Source organism: Pseudophryne corroboree, chromosome 12 (assembly GCF_028390025.1).
Source record: "Pseudophryne corroboree isolate aPseCor3 chromosome 12, aPseCor3.hap2, whole genome shotgun sequence".
NCBI lineage: Eukaryota > Metazoa > Chordata > Amphibia > Anura > Myobatrachidae > Pseudophryne > Pseudophryne corroboree.
Genome location: NC_086455.1, coordinates 77465582 through 77488882, shown reverse-complemented (window position 1 = coordinate 77488882; position 23301 = coordinate 77465582). Strand labels below are relative to the sequence as shown.

The window sequence follows — 23301 nt, the reverse complement described above, 5'->3', positions numbered from 1 at the left end:
ACTCGTCCGCATTTTCTCCCTAAGGTGGTGTCAGCATTTCATCTGAACCAGCCTATTGTAGTGCCTGCGGCTACAAGTGACTTGGAGGACTCCAAGTTACTGGACGTTGTCAGAGCATTAAAAATATATATTGCAAGGACAGCTGGAGTCAGAAAATCTGACTCGTTGTTTATATTGTATGCACCCAACAAGATGGGTGCTCCTGCGTCTAAGCAGACGATTGCTCGTTGGATCTGTAGCACAATCCAACTTGCACATTCTGTGGCAGGCCTGCCACAGCCTAAATCTGTAAAGGCCCACTCCACAAGGAAGGTGGGCTCATCTTGGGCGGCTGCCCGAGGGGTCTCGGCATTACAACTCTGCCGAGCAGCTACGTGGTCAGGGGAGAACACGTTTGTAAAATTTTACAAATTTGATACTCTGGCTAAGGAGGACCTGGAGTTCTCTCATTCGGTGCTGCAGAGTCATCCGCACTCTCCCGCCCGTTTGGGAGCTTTGGTATAATCCCCATGGTCCTTTCAGGAACCTCAGCATCCACTAGGACGATAGAGAAAATAAGATTTTACTTACCGATAAATCTATTTCTCGGAGTCCGTAGTGGATGCTGGGCGCCCATCCCAAGTGCGGATTATCTGCAATAATTGTACATAGTTATTGTTAACTAATTCGGGTTATTGTTGAAGGAAGCCATCTTTCAGAGGCTCCGCTGTTATCATACTGTTAACTGGGTTTAGATCACAAGTTGTATGGTGTGATTGGTGTGGCTGGTATGAGTCTTACCCGGGATTCAAAATCCTCCCTTATTGTGTACGCTCGTCCGGGCACAGTACCTAGCTGGAGTCTGGAGGAGGGTCATAGGGGGAGGAGCCAGTGCACACCACCTGATCTGGAAAAGCTTTACTTTTTGTGCCCTGTCTCCTGCGGAGCCGCTATTCCCCATGGTCCTTTCAGGAACCCCAGCATCCACTACGGACTCCGAGAAATAGATTTATCGGTAAGTAAAATCTTATTTTAACCACTAACAAAACTAGCAACGCAGGTAATACTCCATATAATACAAATATTGAACCCCAGAAAGGCGTGCAGGGGTTAAGGGGGCGCAGACCCTTCCGACGGTGTGAAGAGTAACCGTAGGGCGTGATAAAGCACCATGTCCCTAAAGTCTACAAGGACACCTCTTACCCGCAGAAATATTAACGCTATTAATTTTCAACAACTATCTACCTCTCTGCAACCACTACTTCCACCAATTTCTACATTCACCTCTCCAGAGACTGCTGCGTCACACCTTAACCAAACTCTAGTAACAGCACTTGATGAAGTGGCTCCAGCTACCCATCACACTCCACGTAGACTTAGATGTCAACCGTGGCACTCTAAATACACTAGACACTTACAAAAACTCTCACGAAAAGTTGAACGCCAGTGGCGTAAATCTCGTAGTTCAAGTGACTTTGTCACATATAAGACCACCTACCACTCTTATCGTACTGCTCTGGACACTGCCAAACAAACATATTTTCAATCTCTCATCTCTGCTCAAGCCTCTAACCCCAAGCGACTTTTTAATACATTTAAATCACTTCTTGTCCCTCCCTCACCTAACCCACCAGCCACTGTCAGTGCGCAAGATCTTGCTTCCTATTTCAAGGACAAGATTGACAAGATCCGAAATGAAATGGTATGCTCTTCCACAGCAAGTGACCTGCTCAATTCCCTACCTGAACCCTCTAACACCTTCTCTTCCTTTGATCCTACAAATGAAGATGAAGTATCTGCACTCTTTTCATCTGCCTACTCTAATACCTCTCCCCTTGACTCTATACCCTCACAAATTAGTAAATCTCTGTCTACTGTGCTCATCCCAACCTTAACAAAAATCTGTAATCTCTCCCTGTCTACTGGTATCTTTCCTTCTCTATACAAGCATGCAGTGATTACTCCCATTCTGAAAAAACAAAACTCTGACCCGAACACTCTCTCTAACTACCGTCCCATCTCTCAGCTCCCATGCCCCTCCAAGCTACTGGAGAGACTTGCCTACACTCGCCTCACACACTTTCTTAACTCACACAGCCTACTGGACCCACTTCAGTCAGAATTTCGTGCCCAACACTCCACAGAGACAGCACTGACTAAGGTAGTGAATGATTTGGTCACTGCTAAATCTAAAGGACATTTCTCTCTACTTATTCTCCTTGATCTCTCTGCTGCTTTTGACACTGTTGACCACTCTCTTCTCATACAAACACTACAATCCCTAGGTATTCAGGACACAGCCCTTTCTTGGTTCTCATCCTACCTATCTAATCGCTCCTTCAGTGTTCGTTTCTCTGATTCCACCTCTCCTTCGCTACCTCTCTCAGTTGGAGTACCGCAAGGCTCAGTCCTAGGTCCTCTGCTTTTCTCTATCTATACCACATCTCTTGGCAAACTAATCAACTCTTTCGGATTTCAGTACCATCTGTATGCAGATGATACTCAAATCTACCTATCCTCCCCTGATTTGTCACCATCTGTATTGGGCCGTGTCACTGAATGCCTTTCTGCCATTTCATCTTGGATGACATCTCGCCACCTCAAACTTAATATTTACAAAACAGAATTAATTATATTTCCACCTGCCAATAGTAGTTTCCAACCTGATATATCTATCACTGTTGAGAACTCTGCAATCACCCCTACCCCACAAGCTCGCTGCCTAGGTGTCATTCTTGACTCTGAACTGTCCTTTGTTACCCACATTCAATCTGTCTCAAGATCATGTTACATACATCTAAGAAACATATCCAAAATACGCCCTTATCTTACACAAGACACAGCAAAAACTCTAATCCATGCTCTCATTATCTCCCGCATTGATTATTGTAATAGTCTCCTGACCGGTCTTCCCAAACATAAGCTCTCACCACTACAATCCATTTTGAATGCAGCTGCGAGGCTAATCTTCCTTGCCAGGCGTTCATCGTCTGCAGATCCGCTCTGTCAGTCCCTCCATTGGTTACCGGTATTCTACCGTATTAAATATAAAATACTTTTACTCACATACAAGGCTATTAACCAAACTGCACCAACATACATCTCTTCACTCATCTCAAAATATCTCCCTACCCGACCTCTCCGCTCTGCACAAGACCTACGCCTCTCATCCACACGCATTACTTGTTCACACTCAAAATTACAGGACTTTATCCGGGCTTCACCCACTCTGTGGAATGCCCTCCCACGCACAGTAAGACTCGCCTCTAGTCTCCAAACCTTTAAATGTTCCCTGAAAACACACCTCTTCAGACAAGCCTATCAAATTCCAGACCCACCCACATAACCTTCAGTGCTTCCCTATCTAATTACATCCTCTGTAGAGTATTCATAACATCACTTATCATGTCTTTCTTTAGTCTCACACCCTCCTGACACTTGGATAACTTTGTGGGGTATCATCATACAACCCATTAAGAACCTAGCAATCTGGTGGACCATTATGCAATAGGTAGCATCAATCCTTGTGTATCTATGCCTATTTCCCTATAGATTGTAAGCTTGCGAGCAGGGCCTTCCTACCTCTCTGTCTGTTTTTACCCAGTTTTGTTCTATTACTGTTGTTCCAATTGTAAAGCGCAAAGGAATATGCTGCGCTATATAAGAAACTGTTAATAAATAAATAAATAAATAAATAAATATACTGTTGAATTCCCGCTTCTTAAGTTGGTTTTGGGGAATGCAAATATCTCGTGCAAAAACACTCAGACAGCAGAGTGATTAAAATCCCCACACTGTAGGCGCTGAGGGTGTGTGTGTGTGTGTGTGTGTGTGTGTGTGTGTGTGTGTGTGTGTGTGTGTGTGTGTGTGTGTGTGTGTGTATAGCAAGTACAATAGTCTACTAATGACAAATCTGAAGCTCAAAAGGACCAATGTGTATATTTAATACATTTGAGATCGGTTTATCTAGTGTCAGGGTAATTTCTCAGGGTTGACCCTAGAGATGAACCAAATATCTGCTAGTTAAACTTGTGTAAGTTCTTATGTGAGTGGAAGGTTATAAGCAGTCACTAGCAATCATTTATTCGCAGGTTTACTTTCCTGGGGTTGTTTTACTTTTCAAAACTGATGTCTTGCAGTTACTGTACAGTGAAACGCACACTGTTTTTACAGTGTTCTGTCAGTATACAGACGGCCGGGATGGCGGCTGTCAGTATACTGACAACGGCATCCCGGCCGTCAGTATGTTTGTAGGGGGGCAAGCACAACGAGTCCACTTGCTGTCTCTCTGCACTCGCCACAGGTACTGTCATGGACACTCATGAGTTGGAATACCCCTGGTAGCCGGGATTCCGGCTGTCGGCATCGTCAGCGGTTGGGATTCTGTCATCTGTATCCTGACTGCCAGGATCCTGACCGCTGGTAAATTAACAGCATCTCATCTGTAGATAGAGTTTAACATATTAAATTTGACAGTACAAAAACACCACCTATACAAGGGCAACCATATTAGAACACCACAGACGAGCTATGTATTATTTAACTATTACTTGTATAGTGCAGCAGATTCGGAGCTAAATCTATTATAGCTTGCACTTTATAAGAATTCTCAGACATCCACTAGGGGTCACTGGAGTATACACTGGGGAATAGATGATCTAGCGCTTACATTTAATGAGAGTATAGATTTTAAGGAGGTATGTGTGTAATAAAATAAAAATATATATAACATGTGTGTGTATAGATATTCTCTCGCTCGCGCTTTCTCTCTCTCTCTCTCTCTCTCTCTCTCTCTCTCTCTCTCTCTATATATATATATATATATATATATATATATATATATATATATAGTACAGTATGTGTAAATAACTTGTTATTGTATTGATACTCTTTACATAAATATTGATAAACAAAATAAAGAACTCTTTGATATTAGACATGTCTATTTCAGCACTAGAACAGTTAGCTGTCTTGCCACTACATTATAACATGTATACCCAGCAATACTGATCAGTACATATCTTCTTTACAAGACAACTGAAATTTTTTTAGCACTTTTTAATATAATTCAGTTGTTTTGAGCTACAGTTCAGCTTGTTTGCTATTTAAATGTGATGTGGATGTCTGCTTATAGCTTTTACGGTTGTTTGTACCTTTTAGGGTATGTGTAGTGGTTAATACATAACTACAGAGCAATTTCCTGGCCAGGTCTGTTATCAAAGACTGGGCGTTTTACTCTAGAACCAGGCTGTACCTTCCTCTAAAGCCACATGAATAGTCATGTCTGAGGAGGAGGAATCCATACCCCTGCTCCTGCTTCAGCCTGTGAGTATGAAGGGGCAGAGGTCATGTTTGCAGGCATGGTCTCTTGAACTGGTAGTCCCTGTATATTACTGAATATTGGTGGCTTTTTCTTTTTACAATACAGCTAGTGCTAAACGCACATGCTTTATACAATTAGATATCTCAGAGGAAGTGCAAAGAGAACTACTTGGATATTGCTCTGATTATTATAATGGTTTAGAGTGGACATGTTCTGGTGGTGAATATGGTTTTTGAGAACCTCTTTGTTAAGGCAATACATAATTTCTCTAACGTCTTAGTGGATGCTGGGGACTCCGTAAGGACCATGGGGATAGCCGGGCTCCGCAGGAGACATGGGCACTTTAACAAAGAGTTTAGGTTCTGGTGTGCACTGGCTCGTCCCTCTATGCCCCTCCTCCAGACCTCAGTTTGATACTGTGCCCAGACGAGCTGGGTGCTTTTCAGTGAGCTCTCCTGAGTTTGCTGAGAGAAAGTATTTTGTTAGGTTTTTTATTTTCAGGGAGCTCTGCTGGCAACAGACTCCCTGCATCGTGGGACTGAGGGGTGAGAAGCAGCCCTACTCTCTGAAGCTAAGTCCTGCTTCTTAGGCTACTGGACACCATTAGCTCCAGAGGGATCGGTACGCAGGATCTCACCCTCGCCGTCCGGTCCTGGAGTCGCGCCGCCGCCCCCCTCGCAGAGCTGGAAGACAGAAGCCGGGTGAGTATGAGAAGCAAAGAAGACTTCACAGGCGGCAGAAGACTCCGTTTTCTTCACTGAGGTAACGCACAGCACTGTAGCTGTGCGCCATTGCTCCACACACCTACACATACTCCGGTCACTGTAAAGGTGCAGGGCGCGGGGGGGGGGGCGCCCTGGGCAGCATTTGGGACCTCTTTTGGAAAAGTTAAGCATATATACAGCGGGGCACTGTATATATGTATGAGCCCCCGCCAAAAAATTGCATATTTAAGCGGGACAGAAGCCCGCCGACGAGGGGGCGGGGCTTCTTCCTCAGCGCCATTTTTTCTCCACAGCTCCGCTGAGAGGAAGCTCCCCAGGCTCTCCCCTGCAGATACACGGTAGAAGAGGGTAAAAAGAGAGGGGGGCACATAATTAGGCGCAAAAAGCAATATAAACAGCAGCTACTGGGTTAACATTAAGTTACTGTGTTATTCCTGGGTTTATAGCGCTGGGGTGTGTGCTGGCATACTCTCTCTCTGTCTCTCCAAAGGGCCTTGTGGGGGAACTGTCTTCAGAGAGGGCATTCTCTGTGTGTGTGGTGTGTCGGTACGCTTGTGTCGACATGTCTGATGAGGAAGGCTATGTGGAAGCAGAGCGGGAGCAAATGAATGTGGTGTCTCCGCCGACACCTGATTGGATGGATATGTGGAAGGTTTTAAATAATAATGTTAATTCCTTGCATAAAAAGTTAGAAAAAGCTGAAGCCTCGGGACAGTCAGGGTCCCAACCCGTGCCTGATCCTATGTCGCAGAGGCCGTCAGGGTCTCAGAAGCGCCCACTATCCCAAACTGTTGACACATATACCGACATGGATTCTGACTCCAGTGTCGATTACGATGATGCAAAGTTACAGCCAAAATTGGCTAAATCCATCCGTTATGATTATAGCAATTAAGGATGTGTTGCACATCACAGAGGAAACCCCAGTCCCTGACAAGAGGGTGCATATGTATGGGGAAAAGAAGCCGGAGGTAACCTTTCCCCCCTCACACGAGCTAAATGAGTTATGTGAAAAGGCTTGGGAATCTCCAGATAAAAAACTGCAGATTTCCAAAAGGATTCTTATGGCGTATCCTTTCCCGCCAACGGACAGGTTACGCTGGGAATCCTCCCCTAGGGTGGACAAAGCTTTAACACGCTTATCCAAGAAGGAAGCCCTGCCGTCACAGGTATACGGCTACCCTCAAAGATGCTGCGGATCGCAAACAGGAGGTTACCCTGAAGTCCATTTATACACATTCAGGTACCTTACTGAGGCCGGCAATCGCATCGGCCTGGGTGTGTAGTGCTGTAGCAGCATGGACAGATACCTTATCTGAGGAAATTGATACCTTAGACAAGGATACTGTATTGTTGACCCTGGGGCATATTAAAGACGCTGTCCTATATATGAGAGATGCTCAAAGAGACATTAGTCTACTGGGTTCTAGAATAAATGCCATGTCGATTTCTGCCAGAAGGGTCCTGTGTACTCGGCAATGGACAGGTGATGCCGACTCAAAAAGGCATATGGACGTTTTACCTTACAAGGGTGAGGAATTGTTTGGGGAGGGTCTCTCGGACCTGGTCTCCACAGCTACAGCTGGAAGGTCACATTTTTTGCCTTTTATTCCCTCACAGCCTAAGAGAGCACCGTATTATCAAATGCAGTCCTTTCGATCACAAAGAAACAAGAAAGTCCGAGGTGCGTCCTTTCTTGCCAGAGGCAGAGGTAAGAAGCTGCACAACACAGCTAGTTCCCAGGAACAGAAGTCCTCCCCGGCCTCTACAAAATCCACCGCATGACGTTGGGGCTCCACAGGCGGAGCTAGGCCCGGTGGGGGCACGTCTTCGAAATTTCAGCCACAAGTGGGTTCACTCCCAGGTGGATCCCTGGGCGATAGAAATTGTGTCTCAGGGATACAAGCTGGAATTCGAAGAGATGCCCCCTCACCGATACCTCAAATCGGCCCTACCAGCTTCCCCCCACGAGAGGGAAATAGTGTTAACTGCAATTCACAAATTGTATCTTCAACAGGTGGTGGTCAAGGTTCCCCTCCTTCAACAGGGAAGGGGTTATTATTCGGCCATGTTTTTAGTCCCGAAACCGGATGGTTCGGTCAGACCCATATTGAATTTAAAATCCCTGAACATATACCTGAAAAGGTTCAAGTTCAAGATGGAATCGCTGAGAGCGGTCATCGCAAGCCTGGAAGGGGGGGATTTTATGGTGTCTCTGGACATAAAGGATGCATACCTTCATGTCCCCATTTATCCACCTCAGATTTGTGGTACAGGATTGTCATTACCAATTTCAGACGTTGCCGTTTGGTCTCTCCACGGCACTGAGAATATTTACCAAGGTAATGGCGGAAATGATGGTACTCCTGCGGAAGCAAGGGGTCACCATTATCCCGTACTTGGACGATCTCCTCATAAAAGCGAGATCAAGAGAGCAGTTGCTGAACAGCGTCGCACTTTCTCTGGAAGTGTTACGGCAACACAGCTGGATTCTGAATATTCCAAAGTCGCAGTTGGTTCCTACGACTCGTCTGCCTTTCCTGGGCGTGATTCTAGACACAGACCAGAAAAGGGTTTATCTCCCGATAGAGAAAGCTCAGGAACTCATGACACTGGTCAGGAACCTATTAAAACCAAAACAGGTGTCAGTACATCACTGCACCTGAGTCCTGGGAAAGATGGTGGCATCATACGAGGCCATTCCCTTCGGCAGGTTCCATGCGAGGACCTTTCAATGGGACTTACTGGACAAGTGGTCCGGATCACATCTTCAGATGCATCAGTTATTCACCCTATCCCCCAGGGCCAGGGTGTCACTCCTGTGGTGGCTGCAGAGCGCTCACCTTCTCGAGGGCCGCAGATTCGGCATTCAGGACTGGGTCCTGGTGACCACAGACGCAAGCCTCCGAGGTTGGGGAGCAGTCACACAGGGAAGAAATTTCCAAGGTCTGTGGTCATGTCAAGAGACTTGCCTTCACACCAACATCCTGGAACTAAGGGCCATATACAACGCCCTACGTCAAGCGGAGACCCTGCTTCGCGACCAACCGGTTCTGATTCAGTCAGACAACATTACCGCAGTGGCTCATGTAAACCGACAAGGCGGCACAAGGAGCAGGGTGGCGATGGCGGAAGCCACCAGAATTCTTCGCTGGGCGGAGAATCACGTAAGCGCACTGTCAGCAGTGTTCATCCCGGGAGTGGACAACTGGGAAGCAGACTTCCTCAGCAGACACGACCTCCACCCGGGAGAGTGGGGACTTCATCAGGAAGTCTTCGCACAGATTACAAGTCGGTGGGAACTGCCACAGGTGGACATGATGGCATCCCGCCTCAACAAAAAGCTACAGAGGTATTGCGCAGGTCAAGGGACCCTCAGGACGCCCTGGTGACACCGTGGGTGTTCCAGTCGGTCTATGTATTTCCTCCTCTTCCTCTCATACCCAAGGTGCAGAGGATAATCAGAAAAAGAGGATTGAGATTGACCACGAAGGACTTGGTATCCAGATCTGCAAGAAATGCTCACAGAGGACCCGTGGCCTCTTCCTCTAAGACAGGACTTGTTGCAACAGGGCCCCTGTATTTTCCAAGACTTACCGCGACTGCGTTTGACGGCATGGCGGTTGAACGCCGGATCCTAGCAGAGAAAGGCATTCCGGATGAGGTCATTCCTACGCTGATAAAGGCTAGGAAGGACGTGACAGCTCAACATTATCACCGTATATGGCGAAAATATGTTGCTTGGTGTGAGGCCAGGAATGCTCCTACGGAGGAATTCCAGCTGGGCCGTTTCCTTAACTTCCTACAGTCCGGAGTGAATTTGGGCCTAAAATTGGGTTCCATTAAGGTCCAGATTTCGGCCCTATCCATTTTCTTTCAAAAGGAGTTGGCTTCTCTACCTGAAGTTCAGACGTTTGTAAAGGGAGTGCTGCATATACAGCCTCCTTTTGTGCCTCCAGTGGCACCTTGGGATCTTAACGTGGTGTTAAGTTTCCTGAAATCCCACTGGTTTGAACCACTTAAAACGGTGGAGTTGAAATATCTCACGTGGAAGATGGTCATGCTATTAGCCTTGGCTTCGGCTAGGCGTGTTTCAGAGTTGCCGGCTTTGTCACATAAAAGCCCCTATCTGGTTTTTTACATGTGGATAGAGCAGAATTGCGGACCCGTCCACAATTTCTGCCGAAAGTGGTTTCATATTTTCATATAAACCAACCTATTGTGGTGCCTGTGGCTACTACTGACTTGGAGGATTCCGAGTTGCTTGATGTGGTCAGGGCTTTGAAGGTTTATGTAGCCAGATGCATCCAGCAAGCTTGGTGCTCCTGCTTCAAAGCAAACTATTGCTCGCTGGATCTGTAACACTATTCAGCAGGCTCATTCTGCGGCTGGATTGCCGCTGCCAAAATCAGTTAAGGCCCATTCCACTAGGAAGGTGGGCTCTTCTTGGGCGGCTGCCCGAGGGGTCTCGGCATTACAACTTTGCCGAGCGGCTACTTGGTCAGGTTCAAACACTTTTTTGCAAAGTTCTACAAGTTTGATACCCTGGCTGAGGAGGACCTCTTGTTTGCTCAATCGGTGCTGCAGAGTCATCCGCACTCTCCCGCCCGTTTGGGAGCTTTGGTATAATCCCCATGGTCCTTACGGAGTCCCCAGCATCCACTAGGACGTTAGAGAAAATAAGATTTTACTTACCGGTAAATCTATTTCTCGTAGTCCGTAGTGGATACTGGGCGCCCGTCCCAAGTGCGGACTTCTTCTGCAATGCTTGTATATAGTTATTGTGTCAATAAGGGTTATGTTATGGTTGCATCAGGGTTTGACCTGATGCTCTGTCGTTTGTCATACTGTTAACTGGTTTTCACATGTTATACGGTATAATTGGTGTGGCTGGTATGAATCTTGCCCTGGATTACCAAAATCCTTTCCTTGTACGGTCAGCTCTTCTGGGCACAGTTTCTCTAACTGAGGTCTGGAGGAGGGGCGTAGAGGGAGGAGCCAGTGCACACCAGAACCTAAATTCTTTCTTAAAGTGCCCATGTCTCCTGCGGAGCCCGTCTATCCCCATGGTCCTTACGGAGTCCCCAGCATCCACTACGGACTACGAGAAATAGATTTACCGGTAAGTAAAATCTTATTTATTGCACTTTTCTTGCCTGTCTGTATGTGTAAGAAACCAGCACCTCCTACTTGGAGCATCAGAATGTAGTTTTGCATAGTTTAGCTAAAAAGTGGTTAGCACCTTTTTATGTGACTTGAACCCATTTCTGCAAATTGACTGTCGTTTTGGTTACCACTTGCAACCTATATTAAAGTACAAGTTTTAGTCCCACACCAACTGCGTGGGCTTCAGTGGTGTAACTAGAAATTTTTCTCACCCAAACCAAAAAAGGTTTCTGGCACCCCCCCCTCCATAATTGCCACTAAAAAAGGGGTGAATTTGCGCGTGCTGCAGCGCCTAAAAAAAGGGCCGTGGCCTTGTTAAAATGGGTTTGTCTTTTGCTGAAAGGGGCGTGGCATTGCAGGAAAAGACTACCTTATACATCAGGTTTCCAACCTGCACACTGAGACATTGGCCACCACAGGGGGGGGGGGAATCCTGATTCGTGTCCCTTACATTATTTGTAATTTCTCTAACGTCCTAAGTGGATGCTGGGGACTCCGTAAGGACCATGGGGAATAGCGGCTCCGCAGGAGACTGGGCACATCTAAAGAAAGCTTTAGGACTAACTGGTGTGCACTGGCTCCTCCCCCTATGACCCTCCTCCAAGCCTCAGTTAGATTTCTGTGCCCGACGAGAAGGGTGCACACTAGGGGCTCTCCTGAGCTTCTTAGTGAAAGTTTTAGTTTAGGTTTGTTATTTTCAGTGAGACCTGCTGGCAACAGGCTCACTGCATCGAGGGACTAAGGGGAGAAGAAGCGAACTCACCTGCGTGCAGAGTGGATTGGGCTTCTTGGCTACTGGACATTAGCTCCAGAGGGACGATCACAAGCCCAGCCTGGATGGGTCCCGGAGCCGCGCCGCCGGCCCCCTTACAGAGCCAGAAGAGCGAAGAGGTCCGGAAAAATCGGCGGCAGAAGACGTTCCTGTCTTCAATAAGGTAGCGCACAGCACTGCAGCTGTGCGCCATTGCTCTCAGCACACTTCATACTCCGGTCACTGAGGGTGCAGGGCGCTGGGGGGGGCGCCCTGAGACGCAATAAAACATGATAAAAATACCTTACATGGCAAAAAATACATCACATATAGCTCCTGGGCTATATGGATGCATTTAACCCCTGCCAGAATATACAGAAAAACGGGAGATAAGGCCGCCGAAAAGGGGGCGGAGCCTATCTCCTCAGCACACTGGCGCCATTTTCCCTCACAGCTCAGTTGGAGGGAAGCTCCCTGGCTCTTCCCTGCAGTCACTACACTACAGAAAGGGTTAAAAAAAGAGAGGGGGGCACTAATTAGGCGCAGTATTAAAACATACAGCAGCTATAAGGGGAAAAACACTTATATAAGGTTATCCCTGTGTGTGTGTGTATATATATATATATATATATATATATATATATATATATATATAGCGCTCTGGTGTGTGCTGGCATACTCTCCCTCTGTCTCCCCAAAGGGCTAGTGGGGTCCTGTCCTCTATCAGAGCATTCCCTGTGTGTGTGCTGTGTGTCGGTACGTTTGTGTCGACATGTATGAGGAGAAAAATGATGTGGAGACGGAGCAGAGTGTCTGTAACAGTGATGTCACCACCTAGGGGGTCGACACCTGAGTGGATGTACTGTTGAAAATTACGTGACAGTGTCAGCTCTGTATAAAAAAACAGTGGTTGACATGAGACAGCCGGCTACTCAGCTTGTGCCTGTCCAGACGTCTCATAGGCCGTCAGGGGCTCTAAAGCGCCCGTTACCTCAGATGGCAGATACAGACGCCGACACGGATACTGACTCCTGTGTCGACGGTGAAGAGACAACCGTGATTTCCAGTAGGGCCACACGTTACATGATTGAGACAATGGAAAATGTTTTATACATTTCTGATAATACGAGTACCACCAAAAAGGGGTATTATGTTCGGTGAGGGAAAAACTACCTGTAGTTTTCCTGAATCTGAGAAATAAAATGAGGTGTGTGATGATGCGTGGGTTTCCCCCCGATAACAATTGATAATTTCTTAAAAAGTATTGGCTGTATACCCTTTCCCGCCAGAGGTTAGGGTGCGTTGGGAAACACCCCCTAGGGGGGATAAGGCGCTCACACGCTTGTAAGAACAAGGGCTCTACCCTCTCATGAGATGGCCGCCCTTCAGGATCCTGCTGATAGAAAGCAGGAGGGTATCCAAAAATGTATTCACACACATACTGGTGTTAAACTGCGACCAGCAATCGCCTCAGCCTGGAGGTGCAGTGCTGGGGTTGGCATGGACGGATTCCCTGATTGGAAATATTGATATCCTAGATAAGGATAGTATATTATTGCCTATAGAGCATTTAAAAGATGCATTTCTATATATGCATGATGCACAGCGGAATATTTGCCGACTGGCATCAAGTATAAGTGCGTTGTCCAATTCTACCAGTAAAATGGTCAGGTGATGCGGATTCCAAACGGCATTTGGAAGTATTGCCTTTGAAAGGGGACATTTGGGGTCGGTCTTTTAGACTGGTGGCCACGGCAACAACTGGGAAATCCACGTTTGTACCCCAGGTCGCCTCTCAAAATAAGACGCCGTATTATCAGGCGCAGTCCTTTGTTGGCAAGCGGACAAAAGGTTCCTCTTTTCTGCTCGTGACAGAGGGAGAGGAAAAAGGCTGAAGAGATTACCCAGTTCCCAGGAACAGAAATCCTTTCCCGCCTCTGCAAAAGCCCTCAGTATGACGCTAGGGCCTTACAAGCTCAGGCACGGTGGGGGCCCGTTCTCAATTAATTTCAGTGCGCAGTGGGCTCACTCGCAAGTAGACCCCTGGATCCTTCAGGTAATATCTCAAGGGTACATATTGAAATTCGAGACGTCTCCCCCTCGCCGTTTCCAAAAGTCTGCTTTACCGACGTCTCCCTCTGACAGGGAGGCAGTTTTGGAAGCCATTCACAAGCTGTATTCCCAGCAGGTGATAATCAAGGTACCCCTCCTGCAACAGGGAACGGGGTATTATTCCACACTATTGTGGTACCGAAGCCAGACGGCCCGGTGAGACCGATTCTAAATCTAAAATCTTTGAACACTTACATACAGAGGTTCAAATTCAAGATTGAGTCACTCAGAGCAGTGATTGCGAACCTGGAAGAAGGGGACTGCATGATGTCTCGGGACATCAAGGATGCTTACCTTCATGTCAAAATTTACCCTTCTCACCAAGGGTACCTCAGGTTATGGTACAGAACTGTCACTATCAGTTCAGACGCTGCCGTAGGGATGGTCCACGGCACCCCGGGTCTTTACCAAGGTAATGGCCGAAATGATATCCCTTCGAAGGAAGGGAATTTTAGTTATCCCTTACTTGGACGATTCCCTGATAAGGGTAAGATCCAGGGAACAGTTGGAAGTCGGTGTAGCACTATCTCAGGTAGTGTTGCGGCAGCACGATTGGATTCTCAATATTCCAAAATCGCAGCTGGTTCCGACGACTTGTCTTCTGTTTCCTAGGGATGTTCCTGGACACAGTCCAGAAAAAAGGTGTTTCTCCCGGAAGAGAAAGCCAGGGAGTTATCCGAGCTAGTCAGGAACCTCCTAAAACCGAACCAAGTCTCAGTGCATCAATGCACAAGGGTTCTGGGTAAAAATGGTGGCTTCCTACGAAGCAATCCCATTCGTTAGATTCCACGCAAGAACTTTCCAGTGGAACCTTCTGGACAAATGGTCCGGGTCGCATTTTCAGATGCATCAGCGGATAACCCTGTCACCAAGGACAAGGGTATCCATCATGTGGTGGTTGCAGAGTGCTCATCTTCTAGAGGGCCGCAGATTCGGCATTCAGGACTGGGTCCTGGTGACCACGGATGCCAGCCTGCGAGGCTGGGGAGCAGTCACACAGGGAAGGAATATCCAGGGCTTAGGGTCAAGCCTGGATACATCACTTCACATAAATATCCTGAAGCTAAGGGCCATTTACAATGCTCTAAGCTTAGCAAGACCTCTGCTTCAAGGTCAGCCGGTGTTGATCCAGTCGGACAACATCATGGCAGTCACCCACGTAAACAGACAGGGTGGCACAAGAAGCAGGAGGGCAATGGCAGAAGCTGCAGGGATTCTTCGCTGGGCGGAAAATCATGTGATAGCACTGTCAACAGTATTCATTCCGGGAGTGGACAACTGGGAAGCAGACTTCCTCAGCACGACCTCCACCCGGGAGAGTGGGGACTTCACCCAGAAGTCGTCCACATGATTAAAAAACTCGACAGGTATTGCGCCAGGTCAAGAGACCCTCAGGCAATAGTTGTAGACGCTCTGGTAACACCGTGGGTGTACCAGTCAGTGTATGTGTTCCCTCCTCTGCCTCTCATACCCAAGGTACTGAGATTGATAAGATGGAGAGGAGAAAGCACTATATTCGTGGCTCCGGATTGGCCAAGAAGGACTTGGTAACCGGAACTTCAAGAGATGCTCACGGAGGATCCGTGGCCTCTACCTCTAAGAAGGGACCTGCTCCAGCAAGGACCCTGTCTGTTCCAAGACTTACCGCGGCTGCGTTTGACGGCATGGCGGTTGAACGCCGGATCCTGAAGGAAAAAAGGCATTCCGGATGAAGTCATCCCTATCCTGATCAAAGCCAGGAAGGATGTAACCGCAAAAACATTATCACCGCAATTGGCGAAAATATGTTGCGTGGTGCGAGGCCAGTAAGGCCCGACGGAGGAAATTCAACTGGGTCGATTCCTACATTTCCTGCAAACAGGAGTGTCTATGGGCCTGAAATTGGGGTCCATTAAGGTTCAAATTTTCGGCCCTGTCAATTTTCTTCCAAAAAGAACTAGCTTCAGTCCCTGAAGTTCAGACGTTTGTAAAAGGGGTACTGCATATACAGCCTCCTTTTGTGCCTCCAGTGGCACTTTGGGATCTCAATGTAGTTTTGGGTTCCAAAAGTCACATTGGTTTGAACCACTTAAATCTGTGGAGTTAAAATATCTCACATGGAAAGTGGTCATGCTGTTGGCCCTGGCCTGGGCCAGGCGCGTGTCAGAATTGGCGGCTTTATCCTGAAAAAGCCCTTATCTGATTTTCCATTCGGACAGGGCGGAATTGAGGACTCGTCCTCAGTTTCTCCCCAAGGTGGTTTCAGCGTCTCACCTGAACCAGCCTATTGGTGGTGCCTGCGGCTACTAGGGACTTGGAGGCCTCCAAGTTGCTAGACGTTGTCAGTGCCCTGAAAATATATGTTTCCAGGACGGCTGGAGTCAGGAAATCTGACTCGCTGTTTATCCTGTGTGCACCCAACAAGCTGGGTGCTCCTGCTTCTAAGCAGACTATTGCTCGTTGGATTTGTAGTACAATTCAGCTTGCACATTCTGTGGCAGGCCTGCCACAGCCAAAAATCTGTAAATGCCCACTCCACAAGGAAGGTGGGCTCATCTTGGGCGGCTGCCCGAGGGGTCTCGGCTTTACAACTTTGCCGAGCAGCTACTTGGTTAGGAGCAAATACGTTTGTAAAATTCTACAAAATTGATATCCTGGCTGAGGAGGACCTGGAGTTCTCTCATTTGGTGCTGCAGAGTCATCCGCACTCTCCCGCCCGTTTGGGAGCTTTGGTATAATCCCCATGGTCCTTACGGAGTCCCCAGCATCCACTTAGGACGTTAGAGAAAATAAGAATTTACTTACCGATAATTCTATTTCTCATAGTCCGTAGTGGATGCTGGGCGCCCATCCCAAGTGCGGATTGTCTGCAATACTTGTACATAGTTATTGTTACAAAAATCGGGTTATTATTGTTGTGAGCCATCTTTCAGAGGCTCCTCTGTTATCATGCTGTTAACTGGGTTCAGATCACAGGTTATACGGTGTGATTGGTGTGGCTGGTATGAGTCTTACCCGGGATTCAAAATCCTTCCTTATTGTGTACGCTCGTCCGGGCACAGTATCCTAACTGAGGCTTGGAGGAGGGTCATAGGGGGAGGAGCCAGTGCACACCAGTTAGTCCTAAAGCTTTCTTTAGATGTGCCCAGTCTCCTGCGGAGCCGCTATTCCCCATGGTCCTTACGGAGTCCCCAGCATCCACTACGGACTATGAGAAATAGAATTATCGGTAAGTAAATTCTTATTTTTTTCTCCTTCTAGTAATGCCCCTTACACATTACTGCAATGGCCCTAAGACGACATGCCACCCAAAATAGCACAAAATAGCACTTCCTAGACGCTAGAGTTAAAGTATGACCTCTAGTATGTTTCCTCCGTGGCGGCGGCCATTTTTTAAGAGACATTTAGCAGATTGACTCCGCATGTCAATCTGCTCTGAATCAGTGGCGGCGCCTCCAAGCCTCAGCAGTGTCTGCGGGGGTAATAGTTACGCCACTGGTGGGCTATGGTCTCTGTCCTTCAGTGGATCTCTATCTGCTTGCCAACATGGATACTCTGTTTCTAGGGGAGAACCTGTCCCTATCCGGTAATTATTTAGATTCGGTTTCTGTGTAATATTGCTCTTGTTTTTTGTTTGTTTGGTAATTGCAATTATATTAGCCGAATGATTTTAGACTGAGGTAAGTTTGAAGCCTTTGATTTATCTGACAGTGATGTCTGCAGTTTGGGGGAGAACATTGGAGCATAGTAGCAATTTTGAGTGTGGATTTTTTAATACTTAAAACACTTCCAATTTGTGTTTATGAATGCAATTTTTAAAATGCTGTCTGCTGCATTGTATGTGTGGGGTAAACTTGTTTTTACCCATTCAGTATACGTCGGAAAAATGCATCTTGATACCCCCAATTCTACCCCTCCAAAAAAAAATGTATAATAATGGCAAATTGTGTGCCTGCTTTTGGCTTTCTTGGATTACTGTAGCCTGTCTGCACACCATTATTGTTGATCGAACCCCCCAGGTCTGTACAACGTATCTGTTTTTAGTTTGCCAATTTTTAACTATAGCCAGAACAGTTATTCCATACCAGTTGTGGTCTGCGGAGCTCCATCAATTTTTGAGTTGACATGGCAATTCAGTGGAACATTGTCTATCCTCTTCAGATGGGTGCTCCTTCTTTTGTCACTCAATTGTAAGTTTAAAATAAATATATATATATATATATATATATATATATATATATGTGTGTGTGTATGTCTGTGTGTAATAAATTAGATTTCTTATAATTTGAGGGTGGTGGTACTTAGAGGTGCTATAAATATATATATTTATTTTAAACTTACAATTGAGTGACAAAAGAAGGAGCACCCATCTGAAGAGGATAGACAATGTTCCACTGAATTGCCATGTCAACTCAAAAATTGATGGAGCTCCGCAGACCACAACTGGTATGGAATAACTGTTCTGGCTATAGTTAAAAATTGGCAAACTAAAAACAGATACGTTGTACAGACCTGGGGGGTTCGGTCAACAATAATGGTGTGCAGACAGGCTACAGTAATCCAAGAAAGCCAAAGGCAGGCACACAATTTGCCATTATTATACTTTTTTTTTTGGAGGGGTAGAATTGGGGGTATCAAGATGCATTTTTCCGACGTATACTGAATGGGTAAAAACAAGTTTACCCCACACATACAATGCAGCAGACAGCATTTTAAAAATTGCATTCATAAACACAAATTGGAAGTGTTTTAAGTATTAAAAAATCCACACTCAAAATTGCTACTATGCTCCAATGTTCTCCCCCAAACTGCAGACATCACTGTCCGATAAATCAAAGGCTTCAAACTTACCTCAGTCTAAAATCATTCGGCTAATATAATTGCAATTACCAAACAAACAAAAAACAAGAGCAATATTACACAGAAACCGAATCTAAATAATTACCGGATAGGGACAGGTTCTCCCCTAGAAACAGAGTATCCATGTTGGCAAGCAGATAGAGATCCACTGAAGGACAGAGACCATAGCCCACCAGTGGCGTAACTATTAACATTGTGTGGCATACTCAAACAACTCTTGATTAGCCTATTCAAATGAAGATTAAATAAACAATTTTATATATATATATATATATATATATATATATATATATATATATATATATATATATACAGTATTTGCTGGCGTATAAGACTACTTTTTTGCCCTGAAAAACATGCCTCCAAGTGGGGGGGTCGTTTTATACGCCGGGTGCACTTCAGTTGGGATAGACATAGCTGCCATAGTGGCCTTCCGATACTCACTCATGTGAAACCGGTAACACTAAATGCACACAGGGGTATACTTTTATACATTTTACAACTTTCTCCTCGCCCCCTCCCCCCTTCTTATGCATACCTTCATAAATACTCCCTATCCAAATCTCTTATCAGGTCATAATATACAGTATGTCACAAATCTGATGTTCTTTTACGTTTTATTTGGTGTGTGGAAGGGGGTAGTCTTATACGGCGATTATATAACAAACTCTATATTTTGAGTGGAAATGTTGGGGGTCGTCTTATACGCCAAGTCGTCTTATACGCCGGCAAATACGGTATATGTGTGTGTGTGTGTGTATGTCTGTGTGTAATAAATTAGATTTCTTATAATTTGAGGGTGGTGGTACTTACTTAGAGGTGCTATAAATATAATTGTTTATTTAATCTTCATTTGAATAGGCTAATCAAGAGTTGTTTGAGTATGCCACACAATGTTAATACGTCTGCTCCAATGTTTGGTAATGTGAGCCTGTGTCCTCCAGAGTTCTCCTTTTGAGAAGATTCATATACAGTATATGCTCGTAATTGACAAGAAGAGTCTTTCATACTGGTTAATTATCTTTACTGCCACAGTAAGATGTAGGATAAAAGACCTGTGTTCTCCACATATTGAGTGCAGCAGTTATTGATGTATTTCTAATGTTCCAACAAATGGGACAAGTGTTCCACTCAACTAATACCGCTTTCAGATCGCAAACCCAGGTCAGACCCGGCTTTTGAATCCGGGTCCGAGCAGGTTTGGACCCTTTCACATTGCAGTTTCGACCCGGTTAATTCCCGGATTGGTGTCTTTCACACTGAACCCGGGTCACCCATGCTAAACACTGTGATGTGATTTAAAATGGACTTTTCTGGCTCACATTGACGAGGTTTCAAAGGAAATAAAAGAAGGGTCTAGGTCAGTAGTTTCCAAACTTTTTTGAATCATGGCGCACTAGAATATCGGATTTTTTTTCACGGCACCCCTAGGCCAAAAATTTCTTATAAGAAATATTACATTAAGTAGATCACGTTTATATGTCATCCTTAGGGTCAGTTGTGTGGTGAGGGTCAAGATTTGGCCACATATTTTACGACTGGCAGCCACCAGCACTGGTTTTGCCTATTATATTGACCATGAATAATGTGAATTGGTCCTGGACCACCAACCCAGGTCACCCCTGCAAGTGTCCCGAGGCACCCCAGGGAGCCACGGCACACAGTTTGGGAACCTCTGGTCTAGGGACTGCTCTGAGCAGACACACAAACAGCCAATCAGCACCTTTTTCTTTGACCCGGGTTGGATATCCCGGGTCAGAGGCTTTCACACTGCAAAACGACCCGGGATCGACCAGTGTTTAACCCTTCTTTTCACCCGGGTTGAAATGCAGGGTTGCTCGACCCGGGTTATTCACTCTGGCGCTTTCACACTGCACCTCGTCCCGGGTTATTTTGGTCATGTGAAAGGGGTATTAGGGACGCAGTCTGTGTTCAGTCTGACCACCTGTATAAAGTCCACTGAATTTGCTTTGGGGCCACAACTGTACTTAAGCTGAATGAGAGAGCATTATTTGTTCATATTATGTGGCCCTGTAAATTGCTCACATTTCTAATGTTTTTGTTGGCCTTTGTATTTCAGAATGATAACAATGAGAGGAGAAGCAATGAACGCGCGGAGTCTCAGAGTAATGGGCAGACACAGAGCAGCTCCCAACAAGTACTGGAACAGGACGAAGAAGAAGACGAGGAGCTTACCTTGAAATATGGTGCCAAGCATGTCATCATGCTGTTTGTGCCAGTCACGCTGTGTATGGTGGTTGTTGTAGCAACGATAAAGTCTGTCAGCTTTTACACTCGTAAAGATGGCCAGCTGTGAGTATAGCTTTACTTTGTCATCTGTGGTTGAATACTAGGTTAACTCCTAGTAAATATCAGCTGAATCTGCCTAGTGCAGGCCCTGTAAGCAGTCCTTTCTCATCTATGGTCTCCTTTTTGTGATGCTATAACACATGCACACGTGATGGCTCAGAGCATACATGCCTACCTGTGATAAAGCGTTTCAGGGAGATTGAGAAAGCAACACCTATGAGCACGGTGTTAAAGTATACGTGGCCGTCTCTGTTGAAGAAATGACCCTGAGATTTTACAGGGCTTGTTCATTGTGTTCCACTCCCATGTGGGTCTATATAAGTGGCCACGAGAAATGTTATTTGAAAATGCATGTATTCTTAGGGATCACTGTGCCTTATAACCTATGTAGGCACTGTTGATCCCATTTGGATGTTTTTATGTCTGATTCCTTCTTTTTTCCAAGTATATCACAGGTGCATAATGTAGATATACCGCAATCGGCGAGATGGCTACCATTTTCGAGGGTCTCCATGACATTCAGGGAGAGTTGGAAAGTATGGCTCAGAGCATTCACACAGTCTGTCAGGCATGTCCAAACTGCAGCCCCCCAGATGTTCAGAAACTATACATCCCAGCATGCCCTGACACAGCTTTAGCATTCTCTGACAGCAAAACTGTGTCAGGGTATGCTGGGATATGTAGTTTCACAACAGCTGAAGGGCCGCAGTTTAGACATGCCTGGTCTATGTAGAAAGTTAATCTGGGATTGATTGGTGATGTCTTCTCATCGTCTTAAGCAGGCATCCACAGATGAATCTATAGTTTGAGATGTATAAAAACATCAAAGTAGATTAAGAACACAACACCAGAATATTGTGTTCTCTAGTCCTAAAGTAAAAACCCCTGAAAATATCATGTAACATGTCGCAAGATATTCTGTTGCTATCGGTAATTAAATTTGTTGTAGAAGGTTTATTTCAAGAGACCAGACATACTAGAGTAAAATGAATTGAATCACTTGCCAAAGGCCTTGCTAGACATTTACTGTTCAAGTAGGAAGGACCGTGCTAAAGCAAATAGGACTGGACAACGTGTAGCAGAATAAAGGTTTCATTGTAAAGTCACTGTAAAGATTTAATGTCTGTCTTATTAACAATTTATGAACCATCTGTAATCTATGTGCAAGCATCTTGCGAAAGTCATTGCCAATCTTCCAGCAAACAGGAGGTGACTTGTTTTTACTGGAGGAGAGAGAGAGAGAGAGAGAGAACTGTGTGGAAGATTTATCAATGCTTGGCGAGAGATGATACTAACCAATCCGCTTCTGTCACTTTACAGTCTCTTTGAAAAATGACAGGAGCTGATAGGTTGGTACTTTGGCACTGAGTCCGAGATGGACAATATTGCACAGCCATTGCAACATTTTACTCAGTGGCTGTACAGTAATATGTGAATGCCACAGGAGGCATCTTGTTTTATATAGATGCCTCCTGCATGCTTCTCTGATCCGCAGCTGCGTCTGGATCGGATCATTTGCGTGAACTCCGACCATCTCGGCAACCCTTAGGTTACTCAGGATCGGCTGTGTTTTCACGCTGTCTGAACTCAGTGAAGCTGTGCCCGAGGATGCAGCTGCTAGCCTTGAGACGCCCCCATTTCTCTGACGTCCTAAGTGGATGCTGGGGACTCCGTCAGGACCATGGGGATTAGCGGCTCCGCAGGAGACAGGGCACAAAAGTAAAAGCTTTAGGATCAGGTGGTGTGCACTGGCTCCTCCTCCCCCCATGACCCTCCTCCAAGCCTCAGTTAGATTTTTGTGCCTGGCCGAGAAGGGTGCAATCTAGGTGGCTCTCCTAAAGAGCTGCTTAGAGTAAAAGTTTGTTAGGTTTTTTATTTTCAGTGAGTCCTGCTGGCAACAGGCTCACTGCTACGAGGGACTTAGGGGAGAGAATTGAACTCACCTGCGTGCAGGATGGATTGGCTTCTTAGGCTACTGGACACCATTAGCTCCAGAGGGAGTCGGAACACAGGTCTCACCCTGGGGTTCGTCCCGGAGCCGCGCCGCCGACCCCCCTTACAGATGCCGAAAAGTGAAGGTCCAGAAACGGCGACAG

General features: G+C 46.0%; 1 protein-coding gene across 6 annotated transcripts in view; it reads left to right on the top strand.

Moving 5' to 3' along the window:
• PSEN1 (presenilin 1) overlaps positions 1-23301 on the top strand; it is a 298128-nt gene that overhangs the window by 163522 nt on the left and 111305 nt on the right. For all 6 annotated transcript variants that reach the window (XM_063947674.1, XM_063947676.1, XM_063947672.1 and 3 more), the window contains one exon: positions 20976-21208. In XM_063947674.1, coding sequence (XP_063803744.1) covers positions 20976-21208 — 233 coding nt within the window. The remainder of the gene's footprint in view (positions 1-20975; positions 21209-23301) is intronic.